This window comes from Podarcis vaucheri, assembly GCF_965113315.1.
Source record: "Podarcis vaucheri genome assembly, chromosome: 7".
Classification (NCBI taxonomy): domain Eukaryota; kingdom Metazoa; phylum Chordata; class Lepidosauria; order Squamata; family Lacertidae; genus Podarcis; species Podarcis vaucheri.
The window spans coordinates 1,171,555-1,198,416 of NC_138765.1; the positions used below are offsets into that span (position 1 = coordinate 1,171,555).

At 53.5% G+C, this 26,862-nt stretch overlaps 1 protein-coding gene across 2 annotated transcripts; it reads left to right on the forward strand.

Annotated features, from left to right (window-relative positions):
• Positions 1-3,183: 3,183 nt before the first annotated feature.
• DHX34 (DExH-box helicase 34) lies at positions 3,184-21,246 on the forward strand. 2 transcript variants are annotated; one of them, XM_082230967.1, is made up of 17 exons: positions 3,184-3,232; positions 4,516-5,161; positions 6,581-6,892; positions 8,147-8,404; positions 8,533-8,635; positions 9,164-9,381; positions 10,246-10,420; positions 11,743-11,942; positions 12,704-12,805; positions 13,828-14,049; positions 15,688-15,861; positions 16,010-16,127; positions 17,271-17,377; positions 17,586-17,855; positions 18,579-18,758; positions 18,938-19,091; positions 20,691-21,246. In XM_082230967.1, the coding sequence occupies exons 2-17, from the start codon at positions 4,553-4,555 to the stop codon at positions 20,822-20,824; spliced, it is 3,336 nt and encodes a 1,111-aa protein (XP_082087093.1). In that variant the 5' UTR covers positions 3,184-3,232; positions 4,516-4,552; the 3' UTR covers positions 20,825-21,246. The 2 variants fall into 2 exon arrangements, with proteins under 2 accessions (XP_082087093.1, XP_082087094.1); XM_082230968.1 differs by lacking the exon at positions 3,184-3,232 and adding an exon at positions 3,288-3,307.
• Positions 21,247-26,862: the final 5,616 nt, after the last annotated feature.

Here is a 26,862-nt window from a genome sequence, read left to right on the forward strand (position 1 = left end):
CTTCTTCGTTTTGTTAACAGAGAAATCCGAGGGCTCCCTTGGACAAAAAAACAAGGACACCAGCCAGAAATACCAGAGCGAAACAGCAGCCAGGAGGCTTGGTCTTGACTGAAGACTGTCGCCACAGGATTCCCACCTGCCACCAGGCGGAACAAGATGGAAGCCCAGAACAAAAGAAGACCCCAACTTTTATTAGCTACTAATCCCCCATGCTACACCCCCAAGACTGCATCACGACTACATCATTGACACATCACAAAGAGGAGGGGTTGAGGGAGGAGTTGTGGTGGTAACCTGAGTGTCCTGTCACCTGGCTGGTTCCCCCTTTCCCCTTCCCCATGAGTACTTTCCAGGTGACAGAGGGGAGTTTGCAGTTTCCTGCCCCATAGGGAAGATCTGATCATTGTGCTTTGTTTCAGTCCGTGCTGAATCCACTCCCAAATGCAAGTTCTTTGTGATCTTAATGGTCTTCTGTCTAGGACCATCAGGGTTGGCACAGCAACTGGGCAGGGCTCCTGTGGATGTGCTGGGATGCTGAAGGGATTATGGCTGCCCTGTATCAAACCTTCCCCATTTTTACTCCTTCATGGAGTAAAATAAAAGTGGAACGGTGCAGATCCGATGTATGGTTGATTTTCTATGAATTTATAACAGAAGCGTAGTGTATGTCGTGTGTGTGTGTGTGTGGAGTTTGTACAAACTGAATGATTGGGGGGGGGGGTTTCCTGCAACAGGTTCATTCTGATACAGTCATACCTCAATTTATCTCCGCTTCATGTTATGTTCTTTCAGGATAAGTCCCGTGGAGACCCAGAAGTACTGGAAAGGCTTACTTCCGGGTTTCGCCGCTTGCACATGCACAGAAGCACAAAATGACATCATGTGCATGCACAGAAGTACCAGGTCACAACCCGCGTGTGCGCAGATGCGCCGCTGCGGGTTGCGCTCTTTTCATGTTGTGAATGGGGCTCCAGAACGGATCCCGTTCACAACCAGAGATACCACTGTACAGTACTGATGTCTTTTGCTGCCTGCCGGCTCTCAGCCAGCAGCACATGGGCTCAGTCCTCATATGGGATAAACTCTCTTCTGTAACTACAAGTTTAAGCCTTCAGGGATCCAACTGTGAACTGGATGTGAGTAAACCTCCCAGTGACATAGCGTGGGTTGTCAGCACCCGGGGCAAGGCAAGTAATTTGCGCCCCCTAACCCGTGGATTTGCGCCCCCTAACCCGTGGATTTGCGCCCCCTAACCCTAACCCCCAGATGTTGCGCCTGGTGCGGCCGGCCCCCCCTGCACCCCCCACGCTACGCCACTGAAACCTCCTATTATTTATAAAGAAGATTGTTGTGTCTTTATTCTGTTTAGGAGGAATAACAGGGGAAATTACAAGGAATAACCCAATCTGGACAAAGCAAGACTCGATTGCTTAAGCAAAGAGATTCAAACGAATCTACCACCTAGCTTCCTGCTATTCACTGGGGGTTGTATTCTGCAGCTGACTCACCAGCAAGAGTGAGGAAGGATACTATTAAATCAATATATCCTCTCCTACTAGCCACAACATTCCCACAACCAGGGCCGCATTTAGGTTTGATGCGGCCCTCAGCTCCTGAAGGTAATGGTTCCCTTTATATGTCCACCTGTCCTTTGTCAGCAACAAATGGTTGCAGTTTTTTTGTGATGAATATACAGTGGTACCTCAGGTTAAGTACTTAATTTGTTCCAGAGGTCTGTACTTAACCTGAAACTGTTCTTAACCTGAGACACCACTTTAGCTAATGGGGCCTCCTGCTGCCGCCGCCTGAAGCATCCTAAAGCAAAGTTCTTAACCCGAGGTAATATTTCTGGGTTAGTGGAGTCTGTAACCTGAAGTGTCTGTAAGCTGAAGCATCTGTAACCTGAAGTACCACTGTATGCTATATGGTAATTTATGGACCTCATAGGTATCTAAAGCCATTTGCACATCACAAAATACGTACATCATAGGAGCCCACACAACAACACAAAGCACTGTTGCTGTATGTAGGTTTTATTTTATTTGTTTTTCATCTTAGATTTTGGAAATCTAAGTTTTGTTTTCTTTAATTTTCTGGGGGCCCCAAGAGAGTGGGGCCCCAAGCTGGAGCTGATATGTAAATATGCCCACAACAGCCCTGCAAGGGGGCAGGGCGTTGCTCCTATTGCCATCTTGTTGTTTAGTCGTTTAGTCGTGACCCCCTGGACCAGAGCAGGCCAGGCACTCCTGTCTTCCACTGCCTCCCGCAGTTGGGTCAGACTCATGTTTGTAGCTTGGAGAACACTGTCCCACCATCTCGTCCTCTGTCGTCCCCTTTTCCTTGTGTCCTCCATCTTTCCCAACATCAGGGTCTTTTCCAGGGAATCTTCTCTTCTCATGAGGTGGCCAAAGTCTTGGAGCCTCAGTGTCAGGATCTGTCCTTCCAGTGAGCGCTCAGGGCTGGTTTCCTTCAGAATGGAAAGGTTTGATCTTCTTGCAGTCCATGGGACTCTCCAGAGTCTCCTCCAGCACCAGAATTCAAAAGCATCCATTCTTCGGTGATCAGCCTTCTTGATGGTCCAGCTCTCACTTCCATACATCACTACTGGGAAAACCAGAGCTTTGACTATACGGACCTTTGTTGGCAAGGTGATGTCTCTGCTTTTTAAGATGCTGTCTAGGTTTGTCGCTGCCATCTGGCGACGGTCTTTGAGGACACTCCTGCAGCAGGGCTGTCCGCGGATTCCCCAAAAGGGAAATGCAGGCGATTCTCCCCAGTTGGCCTTTTGGGCACCGGAAAACAGGCTTCGGTTGTCCGGGCTGCCTGCCAGGCTCCTTGCCCGCCCCGTCGCATCTCTCCGCCCCGTCTCTTTGGTTGGAGCCTCAGGCGCGGTCCAAGGGGGCTCCCTGGGGCAGAAGCCTCTCTGCTCAAGCCCCCCCCCTGCAGGCGCCCCCAGCCCCAGTCTAGCCCTGGGGCTTCACGTGCAAAGCGCCCGTCTGCACCGAGCAGAGCCCGCCAGCGAAGCATCCACGAAGTCTCCGAAGGAGCCCGGCAGTTGCCCGTGGGCGCGCTCCTCTACCCGGCTTCTAGATCTATGGGCCACGGGAAGCGGGCATGACGCGCGCCGGGAGCGTCGGCGGCCCGTCCTGCGCATGCTCGCCCGCCACGAGCGACTGCGCATGCTCGCCCGCCAGCCTGCCCTCCTCGACTCGCCGAGGCAAGGGAGACGCGTGTAAAGAGAACGTGGGAATGCGGGAGTGCGGGCAGGACGGGGGGGGGAAGCGTCCGGGGGAAGGGTCTCCAGCCGGTGGGTGGCCAGAGGGGAGGGGAGAGGGAGGCCTCGGGGGTTTTCCCGGATGCGTGTCCGTCGGTTCTCACGAGCCTGCCGCTTCCCGCCCCTTCCAGGCTGCCCTGTTTAGGGAAGCTTTTAATCTCTGGTGAATTCTTGTATTTTAATATTTTGCTGGAAGCCGCCCAGAGTGGCTGGGGAAACCCATAAAGAATAATATATATAAAAAATATGAAACTAAAGTTTGTTGGCCTCTAAGGAGCTGCTGGACATTTAATTTTTTTAAAAAATATATATTTCGACTGCGTAAGACCAACACGGCTACCGACCTGAGTAGGTCTACCTCTCTTTCAAATCGGAACCAGTGAAGGCAGTGAAGGACCTGTGTGAGTGCCTGGAGGCGGATGGAGGATGGATGTGAGGTTGAATCCTGACAAGACAGAAGGACTGTTTCTGGGGGACAGGAGGCGGGCAGGTGTGGGGGACTCCCTGGTCCTGAATGGGGTAACTGTGCCCCTGAAGGACCAGGTGCGCAGCCTGGGAGTCATTTTGGACTCACAGCTGTCCATGGAGGTGCAGGTCAAATCTGTGTCCAGGGCAGCTGTTTCCCAGCTCCATCTGGTATGCAGGATGAGACCCTTCCTGCCTGCGGACTGTCTCGCCAGAGTAGTGCATGCTTTGAAGGTGACCCGGAAACTACAACTAATCCAGAATGCGGCAGCTAGACTGGGGACTGGGAGCGGCCGCCGGGACCACATAACACCAGTCGTGAGAGATCTGCATTGGCTCCCAGTCCATTTCTGAGCACAATTCAAAGTGTTGGTGCTGATCTTGAAAGCCCTAAACGGCCTGAAAGGCCCAGAATACCTGGAGGAGCGTCTCCACCCCCATCGTTCTGCCTGGACACTGAGGTCCAGCTCCGGGGGCCTTCTGGCGGTTCCCTCCCTGCGAGAAGTGAGGTTACAGGGAACCAGACAGAGGGCCTTCTTGGTGGTGGCACCCGCCCTGTGGAACGCCCTCCCATCAGATGTCAAGGAGATAAATAACTTTGCAACCTTTAGAAGACATCTGAAGGCAGCCCTGTTTAGGGAAGTTTTTAATACTTAATGCTGTATTGTTTTTAACACTCGATTGGGAGCCGCCCAGAGTGGCTGGGGAAACTCAGCCAGATGGCCGGGGTATAAATATATTATTATTATTATTTTTTATCATTATTATTATTCCAGGTTCACCCTCCCGGGCACCTGCAAGAAGAGATCCAGGATGTCGTCAGAGCCCCCCGAGGGGCCCTGGGGCTGCCCGGCCCTCCGCGCCCGCCTGGAGGACCTATACCTGCCCCACGTCAGCGCCGGTGAGCGCGCCCAGTTCTGGACCTTCTTTGAGCGGCTGCGACTGCGGCGCTTCCCCGGTGCGAAGGAGCCTCGGGAAGGAGCCCCCTTGGCTGAGCCCGGCCCCGGGGCGGCGACAACGGGCCCCCCGCGGCCCTACGACCCCCGGCTGCGCGCCAACCTGCGGGCGCCGCATCGGGAGGTGTCTGGCGTGGCCCCCGAGCGCCTGCGGGAGTTCCGCGCGGCCCTGGCGCACTTCTGGGACTTTGGCCAGAAGCAGAGCTTCTCCCGCCTGGCGCGGCTGCAGCGGGAGCGCGCCGCCCTGCCCATTGCGCGCTACCGGGAGCGGCTGCTGGCGGCCGTGGCGAGCGGGCAGGTGGTGGTGGTGGCCGGGGACACGGGCTGCGGCAAGTCCACCCAGGTGCCCCAGTACCTGCTGGGCGCCGGCTACAGCCACGTGGCCTGCACCCAGCCCCGGCGCCTGGCCTGCGTGGCGCTGGCCCAGAGGGTGGCCTACGAGAGCCTCCAGCAGTACGGAGATCAGGTGAGCCTAGGAGGTATCTTGCATTTTTAAAATGGATGGATCTTGTTTGTGATGGTCCGGCTGGCTCATTTGGGATCTGTTTTGTTGTTCTGGGTTTTTTCCTTCTTGATCCTCCCTTCCTAGCCTCCTGTCACCCCTGGGGCCCACGAGGGGAGCTATCGGTGCTCTGTTTCCCAAAATTCCTAGTAGCTCTATCCTTTCAGTTTTGAATAGATTTCTTTCTCTAAAAATAAAATTTATCAGGTTATGATCTAGAAACGTGACTCCACCCACATCAGCTTCTCATGACGGGCTTTACTAAAGCCAAAAGGCTAATTGGACAGCGTCTGAAGGACTTAGAGCAACAGAACAATCTGGCCATTATAAAGAAACTCTGTCCTTCGTATGCCTTTTCACCCCCTTCTCAGCTTGATTCCCTGGCACCATATCTGTATAAATTAACTATCCCAAAATACAGACGTGCCTTCGCACTGGCCAGACTGGATGTGATGCCCTCTGCCGTACTTGAGGGCAGATCCCAAAAGATTCCAACTGAGAAATGACTCTGACCCTGTGGAGATGGCAGTCTGGAAACAGTGGCTCATGTTCTCCTGTCCTGCCCCCTTTATATTTTTCCCTAACAATAAAGATCTGAATAAAAAAATTCCTTCCAGTAGCACCTTAAAGACCAACTAAGTTAGTTCTTGGTATGAGCTTTCGTGTGCATGCACACTTCTTCAGATACGTATCTGTATATTGCTGCCATTGCTGTCTTTTTTATTTGTATATATTTTATTTGTATATATTGCTTGTTTTATGTTGCTGTGGCCGTTGGCTAATGCGAATAAAGTTTACCTTATCCTGAGCATAGGCAGAGCGCCCTTTCCTCTACTGCATCACGTCCAGGGGGTTTCAGGAGGGCTTTTGGAAGAGGGATGGAGGTTAACAGGAAGATTTATAGGAACTATTAGAAATGACTCTCAAAAGCAGTAGAGATAGGCAATCAGCCCCCCCCCCCGAACTTGAAGCATGGGAAGTCCCAATAAAAAAATTATCATTCGGCAGAATATTTGGATTATTTGATATGCATATGTAGAATTTGGAATATTTAATGTGATTTGATTGGATTGTTAAAATGGAAAAGTTAATAAAAATGATTTATTAAAAAAAAGGAAGAGGGCTGGAGCTGGGGAGCATGAGGACCCAGGAGCATGTGCAGAGTGCCTGCTGTCAGAGGCACCAATGCTTCCAGACTGGTGAGGACAGGGGGCTGGGTGAGATGGGCATTGGCCTGATCCAGCCCTGCTCATGGGCTGACGAGGTTGTTGAAACGGCTTTGCCTGTGGAGCTGGTGACTCCCTGGGGGTCTTGTGTGCCCCCCTCCCTCCCTCCTTCTGGCCTTCCTGGGTGCTGACCCCCTCTCCTCCCCCCCCCTTGCAGGTTGGCTACCAGATCCGCTTTGAGAGCACTCGCTCGCCGGCCACGCGGACCGTCTTCCTGACGGAGGGGCTCCTCCTGCGCCAGGCCCAGCGCGACCCCTCCCTGCCCGGCTACCGGGTGCTGATTGCGGACGAGGTGCACGAGCGCCACCTGCACAGCGACTTCCTCCTGGGCGTCCTGCGCAGGATCCTGCCCGCCCGCCCCGACCTCAAGCTGGTGCTCATGTCGGCCACCATCAACATCCGCCTCTTCGCGGACTACTTTGGGGGGGCCCCCGTGGTGCAGGTCCCCGGCCGGCTCTTCCCCATCACGGTGAGGGGGAGCCCCGATGGGAGTGGGGGGTGGGGGTGGGGCGGATCTGTGGCTCATTTGCCTCAGTATCCCTGAAGGAGCGTCTCCACCCCGGGCACCGGGGTCCAGCTCCGAGGGCCTTCTCGGTGGTGGCGCCCTCCCATCAGATGTCAAGGAAATAAGCAACTATCTGACTTTTAGAAGACATCTGAAGGCAGCCCTGTTCAGGGAAGTTTTAAAGTTTGATGTATTTATTGTGTTCTTAATATTCTATTGGGAGCCGCCCAGAGTGGCTGGGGTATAAATATTATTATTATTATTACAGTCATGCCTCGGGTTACAGACGCTTCAGGTTGCGCGATTGTGGGTTGCACACCGCGCTGAACCCGGAAGTACTGGAACAGGTTACTTTGGGTTCCGGCGTTCGCGCATGCACAGAAGAACTAAATTGCGCTTTGTGCATGTGCAGAAGCACCGAATCGCGACCCGCGTGTACGCAGACGCTGTGCTGCAGGTTGCAAACGTGCCTCCCACATGGATCACGGTCACAACCCGAGTGTCCACTGTATTATTATTATTATTATTATTATTATTATTATTATTATTATGCCTGGGGACCAGGTGCTCTGAACAGGCCCTGCCCCCCCCCATTGGACATAAACCTCTTTTGGGGGGGAGTTTCTCTTGCAGGAGACCCTGGAATTCAGAGAGTGATGGGACAGAGCAAAGGAAGGCAGGAAAAGGTTGTGCCAGGAGAATGCTGGGGCGTATTTTCACTCCAGTTTCTTATAAGGCCCATGCATTCCCAGGGCTAGATGACTTTTGGTTCCCTTCCAGTTGCACAATTCTCAGTTATTCATGTGTGTTGGGTGTGTGTGTGAGTTTTTGCTCTCTCTCCTCGAACCCTCGCCCTTTGACTGCCCCTTCCACAACTTCCTAATTTGTGCCCTATCTCCGGAAACCGCCCCTGTGTCTCCCCAGCTCCACTTCTGCAACGTTGAGGGCTAGAAACTTGCGGTGTGTGGCAGTGGTTGTGCCGTGGTTAAGAGCGCCGGAGGCCTGGGCTCAGATCCACCCATTGGGGCATGCTGCCTCTGCAGAGTTGTTAATGTGGTGGGGATTCCACGAGGAGGGGAGCGTGCCCCCCCCCGATCTCCTTGGAGATGGGCTATGAAGGGAAGGAGCAGCTGCCCGGCTGGGGAAGGGCCAGGCAGGGTCATCCCAGGCCGGCAGCATCTCACGGCTTGCCTCCTCTCTCCCCCCCCCCTTGCACAGGTCCTGTACGAGCCCCTCCGCCCCGAGGAGGGCACTAGCGGGCGCAAGGAGAGGCTGGACCCCCGCCCCTTCCTGCGGGTGCTGCAGTCCATCGACCACAAGTACCCCCCCGAGGAGAGGGGCGACCTGCTGGTCTTCCTCAGTGGGGTGGCCGAGATCGGGGCTGTCGTGGAGGCGGCGCAGACCTACGCCACCCACACCCAGCGCTGGGTGGTTCTCCCTCTCCACAGCACCCTGTCCGTGGCCGAGCAGGACAAGGTGGGTGGGGCCGGGGCTTCTTTTTTGGGGGGTCTGCCCCTCCCAGCCTCCCAGAAAGAGGCTCCCTTGGCGCACATGGGTCGTTCCCCGTGGGCCCTGGAGGTGCGCAACGCCCTCTTGCCTTGCAGGTATTCGACTTGCCCCCCCCAGGAGTCCGGAAGTGCATCGTTTCCACCAACATCGCCGAGACCTCAGTGACCATCGACGGCGTCCGGTTCGTCGTGGACTCGGGTAAGGGGCGGCCGCTTCTGCCCCGGGCTCTGGGGGGCAGCCGGTTTGAATGAATGAACGAATCTTTATTTGCATCATCAATAATGCAACAATACAGTATACAAAGAATGGAAACAAAAAGTCAATCATATAAAGTATATTTTGGGGTTTTGAATCAATAGTCAAACAGGTAAAGGTAAAGGGACCCCTGACCATTAGGTCCAGTCGTGGCCGACTCTGGGGTTGCAGCGCTCATCTCACTTCATTGGCCGAGGGAACTGGCGTACAGCTTCCAGGTCATGTGGCCAGCAGGACTAAGCCGCTTCTGGCAAACCAGAGCAGCGCACGGAAACGCCGTTTACCTTCCCGCCGGAGTGGTACCTATTTATCTACTTGCACTTTGAGGTGCTTTCGAACTGCTAGGTGGGCAGGAGCAGGGACTGAGATTTCTCCGTTAACAGTTATTAAATAGGCTGGCATGTCAACTGCCCCCAGGTTAATGTGACTTCTGGGGCAAGGGGCCCCCTCTTCCTGGTCTCTCTCTGGCAGGGAAGGTGAAGGAGCTGAGCTACGACCCCAAAGCCAAGCTGCAGCGGCTGCAGGAGTTCTGGATCAGCCGCGCCAGTGCCGAGCAGCGCAAGGGCCGGGCGGGCCGGACGGGGCCGGGCGTCTGCTTCCGCCTCTACGCCGAGTCCGACTACGACGCCTTCGCCCCCTACCCCGTGCCAGAGATCCAGCGGGTGGCGCTTGACGCCCTCGTCCTCCAGGTGGGCAGAGGCAGGGGGCACCAACCCCTTCGCTCCGGGGGGCTGGGACCCACCTTCTGTTAAAATCTTTTTTTTAATTAAATTTCACGTTACAGATTTAAATTAACAGCATCAATTAGGATTCTGCTCCAGAATCTTCCCTGGTATTGATGTCAGACTGACAGCTTCCAGGTCATGTGGCCAGCAGGACTAAGCCGCTTCTGGCAAACCAGAGCAGCGCACGGAAATGCCATTTACCTTCCCGCCAGAGTGATACCTATATATCTACTTGCACGTTTTTTTCGAACTGCTAGGTGGGCAGGAGCAGGGACCGAGCAACGGGAGCTCACCCCGTTGTGGGGATTCGAACCGCTGACCTTCTGATCGGCAATTCCTAGGCTCAGTGGTTTAACCCACAGCACCACCCGCGTCCCAGAGACTACCTTACACTGCGTTTAAAACCAAAATCGCATTTGGATTTTAAAACCAAAATCACATATTATATTTTGGAAAAGTACATCCAGTTTTTTCCCCTTAATTTTTTTTGGGGGGCCCCAAGAGAGTGAGGCCCTAAGCTAGAGCTTGTTGAGCTGATGCCTAAATCCGGCCGTGGGTCTGACCCATAGCGAGTGGGAAGGCAGGCGATCTTCCCCATAGCAGGTAGAGCGTGAGACTTCATCTCAGGGTCGTGGGTTCGAGTCTCCCGTCAGGTGGCAGATTGCAGCGGGTTGGGCTGGATGACCCTCGGGCCCCCCCCCAGGTCAACAATTCTGCGATTCTTTGTCGGAAAGGAGGGGCTGCGTCCTGCTGCTGGGGGGGGGGGAGGGATTTGGCATTGGGGGACGGTGGAAGAAGCCTCCCTCCTCGGCTCTGTTCCCTCCCCAGATGAAGAGCATGGGGCTGGGCGACCCCCGCGCCTTCCCCTTCCTGGAGGCCCCCCCACCAGCCAGCCTGGAGACGGCCATCCGATACCTGAAGCAGCAGGGGGCCCTGGACCCAGAGGAGAACCTCACGCCCATCGGGAGCCTGCTGGCCCAGCTGCCGGTCGACGTGGTGATTGGTGAGTCCGGGTGATTGGTGAGTCTGTGCCAGTCACCCACGGGAGCCTCTGCCAGATGCCCAGCTCTTTTGATTTTGCTTTGGGTTTATGTGCTGTGGCGTTTCGGAGTGAGCATGTACAGAGTGCCTTGGGGAGACTGCCCGGGGGGGGGGCTGAAAGCGGGGGCATCTCTCCCCCTCCCCATCTTATTCTGGGTGAGAGCTGGTGGTGTGGTTAAAGGGTTAGGCAGAGATCAGGGGAGACCAGAGTTTGATTCCTCCCACTCAACCATGAACTTCTGATTTGATTTGATTTATTATATAACATTTAAAATACACTCAAACAATACAATATATACAAAACATATATTATATGCATTACCTTAATATATACCTAACATAGACACACCTTACGCATTTGACTTCCCACTCTTCGCAATGTGCTATTTTACCACTTATATGAATTTCATTTTAATTCTTCTTCTATTCCAAATCTTCTTTTTCCCCTAACCAGACTTTGCTATGCATTTTCTCTATTTTCTAGATTCATTCTATATCTGTCGGGAGATTTGCCTTATCCGTATGATTTTTAAGATATTCCTTAAATATTATACAGTGGTGCCTCGCAAGACGAAATTAATCCGTTCCGTGAGTCTCTTCGTCTAGCGGTTTTTTCATCTTGCGAAGCAAGCCCATTGAAGGATTAGCGGATTAGCGCTATTAAAGGCTTAGCGGCTATTAAAGGCTTAGCAGCTATTAAAGGATTAGCGGATTAGCGGCTAAAAGGCTATTAGCGGCTTAGAAAAAGGGGGGGGGAGCGAAAAAAAATCGGAGCACTTGCAAGACGTTTTCGTCTTACAAAGCAAGCCCATAGGGAAAATCGTCTTGCGAAGCAGCTCAAAAACGGAAAACCCTTTCGTCTAGCGAGTTTTCCGTCTTGCGAGGCATTCGTCTTGCGGGGCACCACTGTATTATGTTATGTTATGTTATGTTATATTATATTATATTATATTATATTATATTATATTATATTATATTATATTATATTATATTATATTATATTATATTATATTATATTATATTATATTATATTATATTATATTATATTATATTATATTATATTATATTATATTATTATACTTTTCAAGTTTATACATTTCCCTAATTTTACACGTTTCCCTAATTATTGGCCATGAGTTTCTTTTACTGCCTGTCAGCCTGGCTTTCCTCGCAGGGCTGCTCTTGTGGGGATGAAATGAGGAGTGTTGGAGGAGGCGCTTCCTGGTGGGGGGGGGGCGAGGGGGCTCTTGCTCTCTGGCTGAGGCTGCCCCCGTTTGTCCGCAGGAAAGATGCTGGTTCTGGGGACCCTCTTTGGCCTGGCGGCCCCCACCCTCTCGGTCGCGGCTGCGCTGAGCGTCCCCTCCCCCTTCCTGCGCAGCAGCAGCGGGCGCAGCGACCCGGACTGCGCCACGGCCCGCCGGCCCCTGGAGAGCCCCCTGGGAGACCCCCTGACGCTGCTCAACGTCTTTGACGCCTGGGTTCAGGTGGGTGAGGAACGCTCCGTCTCGGCCTGATCTGGGAAGAGCTGTTCTTCTGGTGGAGCCTCTAACTCCAGGGGCAGTCTATCTGGCATCCTGGGTTTTTTTGGGGGGGGGCATTTGGCCAAGGGGAGGATTCTGGACTGGGTGGGCCTCTTTGGCCTGATCCAGAGGGTCTCTTCCTGGGTTTTTGTTCTGTGTAATTTTTACTAAATTTTCTATTTTGCATTTCAGAATATTCGATTAAGTAACCTTAAAATATCAATGACTTCCCTTCTTCACTTTCCATGGTTCATTTCGCATATCATAGATCCCTGCATATTTTACATAAGCTAAAACCATTCAGTGTTCCATTATTACATCCATCAAAACTTATTTACGCTGCTGAATTTATCTTAATGCTGCCCACATTTGCAAACATACATAATTCCCCCCCATATATTCAACAAACATTTCCCAATCTTCTTTAAACATATGTTCTTCTTGCTCCCTTATTCTATATGTCAATCTGCATATTCTGTCCACTTAAGTTACCAATCCTCTTCAGTCGGGACCTTGCTCGTTTTCCATTTTTTCGGCTAACGAAACACGGACCGCAGTAGCGGCATACATAAATAACCTTTTTTGACACCTGGGAATTTCAGTCTGAATTATCCCCAGCGAAAAGGACCGGGGCTCTTCCTGAGTTTCTCCCGTCTGGCCTTTGTCCCCGCTTTCGTCTGTCTCGGTCCGTCCTGACGGAGTCGAATCTCCTTCTTGTCCGGCAGGAGAAATCGGAGAATCGGAGCGGATCCCGCCGTTGGTGCCGCCGACGGGGCCTGGAGGAGCACCGGCTCTACGAAGCCACCAACTTGCGGCGCCAGTTCCAGGTGGGTGTGAATCTGGGAGAGGGGAGGACAAGGGGTTGGTCTACGTGGCCCCTGGGGTGCCCCTTCCCAGCGCACAATCCCTCTGTGTCCAGGGAAGCTGTCCGCCAACTTCATCTGGTGCGCAGGATGAGACCCTCCCTGCCCGCAGACTGTCTTGCCAGAGTGGTGCAGTGGCAAAGTTTTTGTGGCTTCGGCCAGTTCACGGTCCCATATATGCTGCGGTGGGCCGGAGTGTGCGCATGCATGCGCAAACGCTATTTCCAGTGCAGAGGAGGTGTGCACTGGCCAGTGTCCCTGCCCTGCTCTGCGACCGAGTGGGCAGGTGGCAGGGGTCCATGGCACTAAACGGCCTCGGTGCAGTATACCTGAAGGAGCGTCTCCACCCCCATCATTCTACCTGGACGCTGAGGTCCAGCACTGAGGGCCTTCTGGCGGTTCCCTCCCTGCGAGAAGCAAAGTTACAGGGAATCAGGCAGAGGGCCTTCTCAGTAGTGGCACCCACCCTGTGGAACGCCCTCCCACCAGATGTCAAGGAAATAAATCTGACTTTTAGTAAAGGTAAAGGGACCCCTGACCGTTGGGTTCAGTCGCAGACGACTCTGGAGTTGCGGCACTCATCTCGCTTTACTGGCCGAGGGAGCCGGCGTACAGCTTCCGGGTCATGTGGCCAGCATGACTAAGCCGCTTCTGGCGAATCAGAGCAGCACACGGAAACGCCGTTTACCTTCCCGCCGGAGTGGTACCTATTCATCTACTTGCACTTTGATGTGCTTTTGAACTGCTAGGTGGGCAGGAGCAGGGACCGAGCAACGGGAGCTCACCCCGTCACAGGAATTTGAACCACCGACCTTCTGATCGGCAAGCCCAAGAGGCTCAGTGGTTTAACCCACAGCGCCACCCGTGTCCCCAAATCTGACTTTTAGAAGCCCCTAAATAATAATAATAATAAAATAATAATAATAATAATAATAATAATAATAATAATAATAATAATAATAATAATAATTGTTATTCTCTGCCAGGATCTGCTGCGGGACCACCGGTTGCTGGAGCCCCCCGCCCGCCCCAGCGACACCCACGCCCGCCAGAGCCGCCACCGCAAGCGCCGTGAGCTGCAGCGGATCAAGAGGGAGCACGATCGGGGGGAGGGGCGGCGGAGGAAGGTGCTGCGTCTGGAGGAGGAGGGGGGCAGCAGCTCTTCCTCGGGAGGGGAAGGGGACCCCCAGCGCGGCGTCGACATCCAGGTGAGGGGTCCGGAGGGGTCCCTTCCCCTCGGGGGCCCGGCAGCTGGGCTCTTCCTCTGTTCCCATGGAGCCTCCCAGTGTGGGGTCCCAAAGCAAGGAGGGATTGGACTCTGATTCATAGAATACACACCAGGCTTGACCAGCAAGACTCTGGGAGGGGTGCCAATAATTATAATAATAATTCTCTCCACCCCTCGGCCCAGGTCGTTTTATTCACAAAAGAACTTTTGACACAGTGTCCGTAAGAACCAATCAGATTTCCTCTGAGCGTTTCAAAACCCCCACGTGGGACAAAGTCAGATCAGGAGAAATCCTGTTAACTACAAAGACTACTCTGAGCATGCAGACATATCCGAGAGTAAATAAAACAGGACTAGAGGAGGAATGCAGTCAGCAGACCCGGAGGTCTTAAACAGCAATAAACAGGAGAGGAAGGATGGGTAGAATTGACCATCTCTTTGTGAACTCTCTTCCTGGCCCTGAGATCTCGCTCAAGACTAACAAACTACATCAAAGTAACCTATTCACCTTATGGCCTGGGATGCCCGGAGCAGCAACCGGCAACCGGTCTGTGTCCTAGAAGGCTTATATGTGCTTCTCAGACATAGAGAAATGGGCAGCAGAGATGGAGAGGCTGGTGGGGTTTGATCAGAAATTATTGCCAATGAATCAAACCCAGTCAATGCCTTGCTTTCATCACCGAAACAACGGCTTGAGGCATAGCTCACTGTATTTTTCGCTCCATAAGACGCACCTAGTTTTTAGAGGAGGAAAACAAGAAAAAAAAATATTCTGAAAGAAACAGTGGGTGTATGATTTTTGTGGTTCATGCTGTGGCCACAGACATGTGATTTGACGGTGAGTTTGGGGTAGCCCAATGCAAAAATCCTGAGAATCCATGTGGATCCGTGCTTTGTAACCACGTTTTTGCACCATTGGGTGTGTGTTTTTTTTGGTGCAGGCTGTAGCCATGGACATGCTATGTGATCTGATGGTGAATTTGGGGTGACCCAATGCAAAAATCCTGAGGATCCATGGGCTTTTACCTCCCCCTCCCAGGCAGCCTCCTTTATCTCTGGCATCCCTGATCTCCTTCCTGATCCATTACCGATCAGCTGTTCCCTTTCAACACCCCATTCCCTCTTGTTTGCCTTAGTGTCTTTTCCTTAACCGGAGCAGTTTTTGGCTCCTCCTTTTCTTCTAATTTCTCTCCTTATTGCTTTAGTCTTCCTGTTTCCCCCCTTTGCAAGTTTGCTGTCTTTATCTCCCCCCTCCCGGGCAGCCTCCTTTATCTCTAGCGTCCCTTATCTCTCTCCCGATCGGCAAACAATCAGCGGCTTTGTTTCAACACCCCCTTCCCTCTTTTTTTAAAAAAAGCATGATCTGCTTTTCACCCCTGGGCAATTCGGCTCCAGGGACCACCATTCGCTCCGTAAGACGCACAGACATTTCCCCTTACTTTTTTAGGAGGAAAAAAGTGCGTCTTATGGAGCGAAAAATATGGTATAATTCCTCATAGTAATCCCATCTGATCACTGCATCCCAGTCCAGAGGCAGCCTACCTCGATCCCTAGGTCTGTGGGGATCTCTTCCCGCACCTCGGCCCCCCTGATCCTCCTGCTTCCCCCCCCCCCACAGGACGTCAAGTTCCAGCTGCGCCACGACGTGGCTGAGCTGCGTGCGGCCTCTTCTGTGGGGCAGGCCCTGTCGCCCGGCCGGCTGGCCCTTCTGCAGCTGGTCTTGGGGCGCGGCCTCTACCCGCAGCTGGCCGTCCCGGACCCCTTCAACCAGACCCGCAAGGACTCTGACCAGGCGAGTGCCAGGGCCCCCAGTGGGTGGGGGGAGCTGGGAGAGTTCTGGGCCAGGAGGGGCCTCAGGAAGCAGCCCCCCACCCTCTGTCTGCCTGTGGGCGCCTTGCCCCCTGCCCCCACGCTGAGCCCCCCTCCTTTTTGCTCCCCAGATCTTCCACACCAGGGAGAAGGTGGGGGTCGTTCTCCACCCCACCAGCGTCTTTTCTGCCTCCCCAGAGCTGCTGCAACCAGCACAGGAAAGGGGTCTGGAACGTGGGGGGCAGAGAGGTAAGAGGGGTCCCCCTGCCGCCCCCCCTCCAGGCATCGGGGGCTCTCAGCATCCTGGGCCGGGGGGGGGCAGAGTGGGGCGGGGCATGATCCTGTACTGGGTGGGAATGAGCAAACTCGGCCGTGGGGGAAAGTTGGAGCCAGGGCTGCGAGTGCAAAGTGGGAATTGAAGTGGGTGGCCGATTCCTGGAGGTTTTTAAGGAGGTCTGTGTCCCTTCCAGCTCTGCAGTTTTTAGGCAGAGGCCGGGGCCCCACCTGCCATGGATGCAAAGCAGGGGGTTGAGATGGATGCCCCCTTGGGGTCCCTTCCAGCTCCACGGCCATGCTGTTCTGAGCGCCTGCTCTGTCGGACCCATCCAGCTCAGCCCCCAGTCTGGGGGAATGTTGTGGAGAGTAGGAGAGGATATACTGATGAAATATTATCCTTCTTCACTCACGCTGGTGAGTCAGTAGCAGAGCACATCCCCCAGTATATAGCAGGAAACTAGGTGGTAGATTCGTTTGAATCTCTTGAGTTACGCCAGGCATAGGCAAACTCAGCCCTCCAGCTGTTTTGGGACTACAACTCCCATCATACCTAGCTAACAGGACCAGTGGTCAGGGATGATGGGAGGTGTAGTCCCAAAACAGCTGGAGGGAGGAGTTTGCCTATGCCTGGAGTTAAGCATTCCAGTCTGGCTTTGTCCAGATTGGGTTTTGTTCCTGTAAAATTTCCTTTTCCTCCCTCCTAACAAGAATAAAGACACAACAGTCTTCTTTAAAAGTAATGATAATAAGTTTACTCACATTCAGTTGACAGTTGGTTCCCTGGAGGAAGACTTCAGCTTGTAGTTACAGAAGAGAGTTTATCCCATATGGGGACTGAGCCCATGTGCTGCTGGCTGAGAGCCAGCAGACAGCAAAAGACATCTAGGTGGACTAAAGCGAAGAAGAAGGGAAGGTGGCTGCGTGACCAGCCCTTTTATGGGGTCTTCCAGCCCATCTAGTCCAGCACCCCGTTCTCACCATGTGGTCAAAAATACCCACAAGAACCTAGGAAGTGAGATAGACTGCCTCTGGACATGGAAGCTCCATGAGAACGTGACAGGAGCTTGCTGGGGCCGAGGGTGGGGCAGCCTGTGAACTCTCCTTCCCTCTTTCCAGATGCCAAGGAGGGCCTGAGCAGCCGCCACCAGATCCTGGCCTTCGTCTCGCTGCTGGAGACAAACAAGCCCTACCTGGTCAACTGCCTCCGTCTGCCGGCTCTTCAGGTGATCGTCCCCCCCTCCCCCCGAGTGAGGGGACCCAGGCGTCCTGGCCCTCTCCCCTCCCCTGAAAGACCCGGGAGGCTTTTCGGCAGAGCTCTGGCAGTTGTCTGGCGGGGATGCCACAGCTGTGACTCCTGCCTCGCAGGGGGTGGGGCTGGATGACCCCTGGGTGCCCCCTGCAATCCTGCCTCTCTCTCCCCCTGCCCCGCAGGCGCTGCTGCTCCTGGCCCGCTCCCTGGACACGAACGGCGACTGCACCCGCCTGGTGGCCGACTCCTGGCTGGAGCTGCGGGTTCCCTCCCCGGAAGCGGCCCTCCGCCTGCTGCGTGCGGCCCTCCGCCTCCGGGCTTCCTGGGAGGAGGTCCTGGACCGGCAGCTGGAGAGCCGAGGGGCCCGGGGGGAGGAGGCCCAGGGGGGGCGGCCCAGCGCACGGCAGGTGCGCCAACTCACCCAGGAGCTGCTGGACTTCCTGAAGGCCGAGGTGTGCTTGCTGGCCCTGCGGGGCGGGCAGAAGCGGGGGGGGGGGGCGGCTGGGCCGGGGGGGGCATGTCTGTGGCTCCTGGCTTCCATGCAGGAGGCCCCACGTGGCTGGAGACCGCAGGAGCGGAGGTCGGATCCTGCTTCCCGGCATCTCCCTGGAGACCCCAGGTGCAGCAGCTGGGCTGTTCTTACTGAGCCTCCAGATCCAGAAGCGGAGGGCCTTCTTGGTGGTGGCGCCCGCCCTGTGGAACGTCCTCCCACCAGATGCCAAGGAAATAAATCTGACTTTTAGAAGACATCTGAAGGCAGCCCTGTTTAAGGAAGTTTTTAATGTTTGATGCTTTATTGCGCTTTTTAATATTCTGTTGGGAGCTGCCCAGAGTGGCTGGGGAAACTCAGCCAGATGGACGGGGTGGAAATAATGAAATAATGAAATAACGATGATGATGATGATGATGATGATGTCACCCATTCTCTGCTTCCCTGGCCAGTGAGAAGTCCCAGGGTGAGGGCGATGGAGCGTGGATTTGGTCTGCTTTGGAGGAGACAGCACTGGAAATTTAACCCTGCCATCGTTTGATTCTTAATTGTATTTTTAATATTTTGTTGGGAGTCGCCCGGAGTGGCTGGGAAAACCCAGCCTGATGGGTGGGAAATCAACTAACTAACTAACTAACTAACTAACTAATTAATAATAATGATTCCTCTGCTGCCCCCCCCCCAGGTGCCCTACAGCCTGCGGCGCCTGATGCCCCTGGAGCAGCAGACCCTCTACGTGGGTCCTCAGGGGGCTTCTGGGGGAGGGGAGGTGCCCCCCGGCCTCTTCCAGGGGGTGGAGGTGGCCCCCGACCAGGAGAAGGGCGGCTGCAGAGTGGGCAGCTTCTTGACGTTCAACTGCCTGGCGGTGAGTTCAGGGGACTGGGGAGGGGTCACCCAGAGGCCACGTTGTCCTCTGGGGGCGGAGGGGGGGCAGGCGAGGGGGCAGGCGAGGGGGCAGGCCTGGCTGTGGGGCGCGGAGCCTGCCCCTCCCTTGCCTGGGGGTGGGGTGGCGCCAACCCCTCTTGGCCCCTCCGTCTCCCGCAGGGCACAGAGGGCGACCTGTACAGCGACTGCCTGCGCAGCTTCTGGACCTGCCCTCGCTGCGGCCTCTACATGCCCTTCACCCCCATGGAGCGCCTGGCTCACGAGGAGGCCTGCCCGGCCCCAGGCCAAGAGGGGGAGCCGCCCAGCCAGGAAGGTGAGCAGGGGGAGGGTGCCGGGGCATTTCCCCAAAGGGGTGGCAGTTTGGGGGCTTGCAGGGGGGGTCTTACTTTCTGGGGGGCTGGGAGGGACTTTGTTCTCCAATAATAATAATAATAATAATTTTTATTTATACCCCGCCCTTCTCGGTTCAAAAACCGGGCTCAGGGCGGCTAACAACAAACGTAAAACACTTACCGTATTTTTCGCTCTATAAGACGCACTTTGTCCCCCCTAAAAAGTAAGGGGAAATGTGTGTGCGTCTTTTGGAGCGAATGCAGGCTGCGCAGCTATCCCAGAAGCCAGAACAGCAGGAGGGATACAGTGGTGCCCCGCAAGACGAATGCCTCGCAAGACGGAAAACCCGCTAGATGAAAGGGTTTTCCGTTTTTCGATGCGCTTCGCAAGACGAATTTCCCTATGGGCTTGCTTCACAAAACGAAAAAGTCTTGTGAGTCTTGCGATTTCCCCCCCTTCCCCCCTTTTTCTAAGCCACTAGGCTGCTAATAGCCTTTTAGCCGCTAAGCCTTTAATAGCCGCTAAACCGCTAATAGCACTAATCCGCTAAGCGGCTAATAGGGTTGCTTCGCAAGACGAAAAAACCGCTAGACGAAGAGACTCGCGGAACGGATTAATTTTGTCTTGCGAGGCACCACTGTAGCTGCTTTCACTGCGCAGCGATCCCTCTTGCTGTTCTGGCTTCTGGGATTCAGCATACTTTTTTCCTTGTTTTCCTCCTCCAGAAACTAGGCGCGTCTTGTGGTCTGGTGCGTCTGATAGGGAGAAAAAATGCTGTAATTATAAAAGCAGCATAAAATACCGTATAAAACACGAATAACAATAAAATTCAAAATTCAAACATCAGTTTAGGGGAAATAAGCATTCGATAATCTCCAGGGCTAGCTGGCTGAATTGGTCCTACTTGGGCCAGGGAGGAGGCCGGGGGAGAATTAGCTGTGGGGTCTGAGAGCGGGTGAGGGAAGGGAAGGGAAATAAAAGACCAGGTTCTCTGCGAGAGAAGAGCTCCGGTTCTTCGTCCCGCGAGATTTTTCACAGCGCGGTTTGCAGAGAGGGTGAAAGGACCGCCAGAGACGACTCTTGGAAACATTCAAAATCAAGAATAAACCAAAAGCAGATCAGGATTTGCAGCTGCACTTGACAAGCCTGCGGAGCCTCGTCTGAGCAAGGAGGTTTTGGGGCAGTGCTGTGAAAAGGCCTCCCTGATTTCAAGAGGCAGGGAGTTCCGCAGTGCAGGCGCTGCCACACTCAGTCATGGCGCTTTTACAAATGCAGAGCAGGGCTCACGAGGCACCAGTCGCGGCGGGGCGGGGGGGGGGATAAATAGCTGGTGGGAGGCGACCTTGCAGGCAAACTGGTCCCAGGTTGTGAAGGGCTTTATATACCAACGGCGACACCTTGAACCCGGGCCGGGTGGCAAAGGGGCACCCAGCACAGATCCCTGAAGCGCTGGCAAGGCCTCACACCCGTCAGCAATCGCGCTGCAGCCTCCAGACCCGGAGCAAGGGGAGCCCCCCGCTGCACATTTTGGGGCGCTGTGTTTTGTGTGAGTTTTCACAAGTTTCTTTCTCCTCCCCAGAAGAGGAAACGGAGACCCCATCAGGCACCTCTGCCCTGCAGCGCCCGTATCACTGCCCCGCCTGCCAGCAGAGCCTCCTCCTCACGCCCACCGAGATCCTGCGCCACCGGAAGCAGCACCAGGCGCCCCCCTGACAACAGCGCCACTGGCGGGGGCCTCTCGGCATGGGGGTCGCCTTCTTCCTCCCCCTGGCACTTTCCCTCAGCCTCACGAACTGACCCCCCTGCCCCTCTCCTTCCTACTTGAGCTGCCCTGAGCCTGGACATTTTTTTTGGGGGGGGGTAATCCTGGAAGAGTGTAAATAAAAAGGTGTGGCTCTGATTAAAGAGCTGGGCTCTGCCTTGTGGCTTCTAGTGGGGCGCCACCCTGGAGCAAAGGGCCCCTCGATTTCCCCACATCCAGAGTCCGTCTGGGCTCAGGAGCAATACTGAAGAACAATACTCTTCACCAGTGGAGAGACACTTGGGTCTTTCTTATTACTATTTTTTCAATTTTTTAAATTCATTTTATAACACAATTAAACAACACAAACGGAAAAACAAACAATACAAACAAATTCTTGTCTTGTCCTTATTTTTTCCAAACATTGTTAGGTGAGCTTCCCCAAGTCCCCCCCATCTGATTTTCATTTTCCTCACCTTTAGCAGTTTACATATATCACATTTTAAACCATTTTTTAATCACCCTTACTTTTACCATAATAATCTTCACATTTTATCCTTTACAAATAATACTATTTTAAAATACACTATCTTCCACTTCTAACCCTACAGCCTCTATCCACTTCCAAAGCTATTCTAAGATTTAAATATTAACATATTTTTTTCAAATATTCCTTTAACTTCTTCCAATCTTCTTCCACCATCTCTTCTCTCTGGTCTCAGAGTCTCCCGGTCAGTTCGGCAAATTCCATATAGTCCTTCATCTTCATCGGCCATTCTTTGATAGTTGGCAAATCTTGTTTCTTCCAATTCTTCGCTAGTAATATCTCGCAGCTGTTGTGGCATACAGAAAAAAAGTAACATCCTTTTTGGGGGTTTCACAACACCCCCCCCCGACAGTTGGGTCTTTCTTAAGAGTAGCCTCCTGGATCGGCCTGTGGTCCATTGTGAAGACCTTTGGTGAAGCATCATGCGTACATCACACATAGGTCACAAAGAGGGAGGGGTTTTCTGGCAGGTTTGCCCCCAACTTTCCCTTGCCCACCACCAGACACCCATCAAGTGATGCAGAAGAAACATCTACAAGTCCCTGTTTTCCTGGTCAAGGTAACCACACTCCTTTGTCCTGACCGAAGACCTAATCCATCCTGGAGGCTCTGCCATTGTCTGTGGGATGGTTGCCTGTCTGGCACTGCTGAGTACATGGTCTCAGGCTTGGGGGACTATGGCTGCCCACATCCCAGGCTCCCCCCCCCCCTTGGGAGACATTCCTTCCCTGAACAGAACAAAGTTGGAGCGGCGCAAATCCGACACTGGAGCAATTTTATATGACTTTCTAAAGTTTGCCCAGTGAGCCAGTACAGAGATAAATTTATCAGTGTTGCATTGGGTAATGTGCAGCAGAGGCCCTTTGATTAGAGATTGGGGGGAACTGTATGATGAAGTATTTTGTGGGGACATTTGCAGGAGTGATTGTGTTGATTTTGGGGTGTGTGATGTCTACATAAATTTCATAACGCCATCTAGCCCGGCATCCTATTCTCACAGCGGCTGAACAGTTGCCTGTGGGAAACCAGCAAGAGATACTCTCTCCCCTCCTGGCACTCAGAAGCATTGCTGCGTCTCCCCTGAGCTGCGCCATCGTGGCCGATAGCCCCCCATAGCATGAATTCCCTCCTCTTCCAAAGCCACCCAGGTTTGGGGCCGTCTCCAAACCTGGAGAAATCTGAGGGCTCCCTTGGACAAAAAACAAGGACACCAGCCAGGAATTACCAGAGCAAAACAGCAGCCAGGAGGCCTGGTCTTGACTGAAGACTGTCGCGAAGACTGTTTCTTCCAGAGCCCCACCAGGAAATATTTTCGGTGGCTGGCAACTTTTGCTGAATTTCCCCATTGCCGACATGCACTGCAATTCCACTTTGGTCCAGGAGGTGGCGCTGCTGCACTGCTAAAGCAAAGCAAACCCCCCCCCCAATCTCTCTCCAAACTTTGAGCATCACGGGCTCAAAGGTGAGCTATGAAATTGGCCCTGGAGGAGTGCTGTGGATTCAGGGAGGTGTCTCCAAAAAAATTCTACACATCACTTGGGAAGACAGGAGAACTAATGCCAGTATACTGGAAGAAGCAAAGATCACCAGTGTCAAAGCGATGATTCTTCAACATCAACTTCGTTGGACTGGTCATGTTGTGCAGATGCCTGATTATCATCTTCCAAAGCAACTACAGTCATACCGTGGGTTACATACGCTTCAGCTTGCACGTTTTCACACCTCACCAAACCTGGAATGGGTTACTTCCAGGTTTCAGAGCTCGCGCATGCGGAAAAACACTAAATTGCGCTTTGCCCATGCGCAGAAGCGCTAAATTGCAACCAGCGCATGCGCAGACGCGGCACTGCGGGTTGCGAATGCTGATGGTTGCGAATGTGCCTCCCGCATGGATCACATTCGCAGCCTGAGCGTCCAGTGTACTCTATTCTGAACTTAAAAATGGAAAGCGTAATGCTGGTGGTCAGCAAAAGAGGTTTAAAGACTCTCTCAAGGCAAATCTTTAAAAATGTACTATAAACACCGACATTTGGGAAACACTGGCCTGTGAGTGCTCCAGTTGGAGAACAGCCTTGACCAAAGGTGTCCTGGGCGTTGAAGACACTCGAACTCAGGACGCAAGGGAGAAACGCACTAAGAGGAAGGCATGCTTGGCAAATCCACACCGGGATCAACTCCCACCCGGAAACCAATGTCCCCACTGTGGAAGGACATGTGGATCCAGAACTGGCCTCCACAGTCACGGACTCATTGTTAAGGCCATGTTCATGGAAGACATTCTTGGCTATGAGGGATCACCAAAGAAGGATTCAGGGACCCTGAGGGTCATTTAGTCCAACCCTTCATCCAAAGGTCCCAGGGCAGCTCACAAGATAAAAATACAGGAGGACTTGCAGATCACCGAACCCAGACCCCTTGGTAGCCCCAACGAGCCTCTGCACCCCAAGGAGCCAGGCGTGGCCCCTCAAGTCTATCTTGCTTCTTGCCGTTTGGCTTCCCCTCTGCCTGGCTGGTGCTCTTGAGAGAAGCCATGGGAGCCACAGAAGGAGGTCCCCCCCTTTCCACTCCCCCCCCCCCGTGAGACTTAATCACAGCAGTCAAAGCCCCTCAGCTCACCGGCCATTAAGAGTGGAGGCAAAAGGCTCACCTCGTAAGAAGGGAGTGCTCACGCTTTATGGCCGGCCCATAAATGTGGCATAATGCGCCTTCCCCAGCTGGTGCTGTTTATGGGCCAGGCTGGCACTCTGCATGCTTGAGACCTCTGGGGAGGGAGGGAGGGAGGGCAGGGCTGGGTGCCAAGGCCGGGGGGCAAAGGAAGGACGCCCAGGGAGGAGGAGAAGGAGAAGGAGAAGGAGTCACAGCCTCTGCTTCACCCTGGCCTAGCAGGGCGGGCGGAGAGCTGTGGAAACACGGGGGGGTGGGTGGGGGGTTTCCTCTCCATCTTCTCCTTCAGGAGAGTCTTGGGCAACCGGCCCCAGCAATGCCAACCGGGGGGGGGGGGCAGAGGAGGCTGCAGGAGCAGGGGGGCTGTGCAGCAGAGGCTCTCCTGGGACCCAGATGAGGATGATGATGGTGCAAATACTTAAATCTCGCTGCTGCGTGGAGGTACAAAGAAGGGGCTCCGCTGGAAGCCTTGTGGCCAAACCAAAAGTAGACGCTGTGTTGTGCTTTTGCTGCAACCTGGATTTCTGAAATCCTCCCCTAAAGCCATTTCCGTTGGTGGCCATTGCTGCCTCCTGTGTGAGGCAGTTCCACAGGTTAACGCTGCAAGGCAGGGAGAAATCCTTTCTTCTTTCCACCCTGGCCCTTCCAAGGTTCTGCTCCGTTGGGAGCCCACGAGTGCTGCAAAATCTTTGGGTGCTTCTCAGAGGCCTCACTCCCAGCAAAGTGTGGCTCAATTACAGCTTCACTCAGCGCCCCCTTCAGCCTCATCTGCTTCCCTCCCTCCATGAAATCCGTCTTCTTGGGTGATCCCTCGTAGCTGAATAAGATGGTCTTCCATGAACACGGCCTTAACAGTGAATCCATAAATGACTGTGGGGGCCAATTCTGGATCCACACGTCCTTCCACAGTGGGGACATTGGTTTCTGGGCGGGAGTTGATCACGGTGAGGGTTTGCCAAGCGTGGCTTCCTCTTTGCATGCTTCTCCCTTGTGTCCTGATTTCAAGTGTCATCAAAGCCCAAGACACCTTTGGTCAAGGCTGTTCTCCAACTGGGGCGCTCAAAGGCCAGTGTTTCCCAGTTGTCAGTGTTTATGATACATTTTTTTAGATTTGCCTTGTGACAATCTTTAAACCTCTTTTGTTAACCACCAGCATTATGCTTTCCATTTTTAAGTTTGAAAAGGAGTAGTCGCTTTGAAAGCTGAAAATCAGGCAACTGAACAACATGACCAATCCAACGAAGTTGCTGTTGAAGAATCATTGCTTTGACACTGGTGATCTTTGCTTCTTCCAGTACACTGGCATTAGTTTGCCTGCCTTCGCAAGTGATATGTAAAAATTTTCTGAGACACTGTTGATGGAATCTTTCAAGGAGTTGGAGATGGCGTTTATAAGTGGTCCATGTTTCACAAGCGTATAGTAAGGCTGGTAGTATAATAGCTTTTTAAACAAGCATTTTGTTTCCCTGTGAATGTCCTGGTTCTCAAATACTCTGCACTTCAATCGGGAGAAAGCCAAACTCACAGAGCTCAGGTGATGCTGGATTTCTGCATCAGTGTCGGCCCTTGTGGAAAGACAACTGCCCAGGTAGGAGAAGTGATCGACATTTTCGAATGAAATACACGACACATTTGTCTTGGTTAAAGGTCCTTTTGTCCCTGAACGCCCAAGTCACTGAGGCTTTTCAACTTGGCCTCTGCACCTTGGCAGCTGCGGGGTGTGGGTGTGTGGGGGGGTGTTTTTCCTTTGGCTCCCCCCATTTTGTGGGGAAGGAGCTCCAGAGACCCTCCTCCTAAGCCTCGCCAGAGGAGCAAGGTGACCGAGACCCACCCCACCCTGTCATCTCCCTCAAAAAAACACCTGCAAGGACCCTCCTCAGCCTGGGGCTGCCCCACTCTCAGCCCCCCAGCCAGCCCAGCCCCCTCCCCATGACCTGAGAGTGGCTTTGTCACGTTCCTCATGCGCTGCAGCAATCAGATGGCAGTTTACACTCAGGTAACACTCATGCATCTTTAATGGATGCCTGGTGAATAATTCAGAGCAATTGATTTTATATTAATAAATTCTTGGGAGGCCCAAAATCTCCTGGCAGGTGATGGGGGTGGGGTCGGGGTGAGAAGGCTGGAGCCCAAAGTGTCTGTCAAAAAGAGAATCAGAGAACTAGAATTGGAAGGGGCCCCGATGGTCATCTGCTCTTGCAATGCAGGAATCTCAGCTAAAGGGTCCGTGACAGACGGCCATCTAAACTCCGCTTAAAAACCTCCAAGGAAGGAGAGTGCCACCTTTTGTGGGAGACTGTTCCACTTTTGAACAGCCTCTTACCCTCAGAAAGTCCTTCCTGGAGTCCCAATTTGCTTTCTTGTAACTTGACGCCATGGGTTCAAGTCCCGCCCTCCGGAGCAAGAGAAAACAAACATGCGCCATCTTCCATGGGGAGATCTAGTGCAACTCACTGCAATATGGGATCCATGGTTAAAGGAGAGCTAGGGACCCCCAGGCTGCAGCTCAGAGCATCATCTGAGGCCCCACAGGAGGGGGAGGAAGAGGAGGAAGAAGAGAGGGTTGGGGCCATTCCTGCACTTCCTTGGGAATATGTCCCGCTGCAAGCAAGGGGGCACCCCTTCCCCTAGCCCCCAAGGGCCCTTACAGTCAGCCTGTTGGGCTCTGGGGGCCCCTCTGGTGGGGAGAGAGGGGGCGCCCCCTCCTGAGGCGCCCCCTTCCTGACGGCAGCCGTGCGAAGCCATCCTGGCTTGCGTTTCAGGCACCGTAATGGGCTGCATTTTAATTGACATAATTAA

Excerpts from the sequence above, each read along its gene's own strand:
- DHX34 (XM_082230967.1), top strand. The coding sequence starts at position 4,553 with ATGTCGTCAGAGCCCCCCGAGGGGCCCTGGGGCTGCCCGGCCCTCCGC. Across the intron at positions 11,943-12,703 it reads TCTTTGACGCCTGGGTTCAG|GAGAAATCGGAGAATCGGAG; the intron begins GTGGGTGAGGAA and ends CTTGTCCGGCAG. Across the intron at positions 15,862-16,009 it reads CCCGCAAGGACTCTGACCAG|ATCTTCCACACCAGGGAGAA; the intron begins GCGAGTGCCAGG and ends TTTGCTCCCCAG.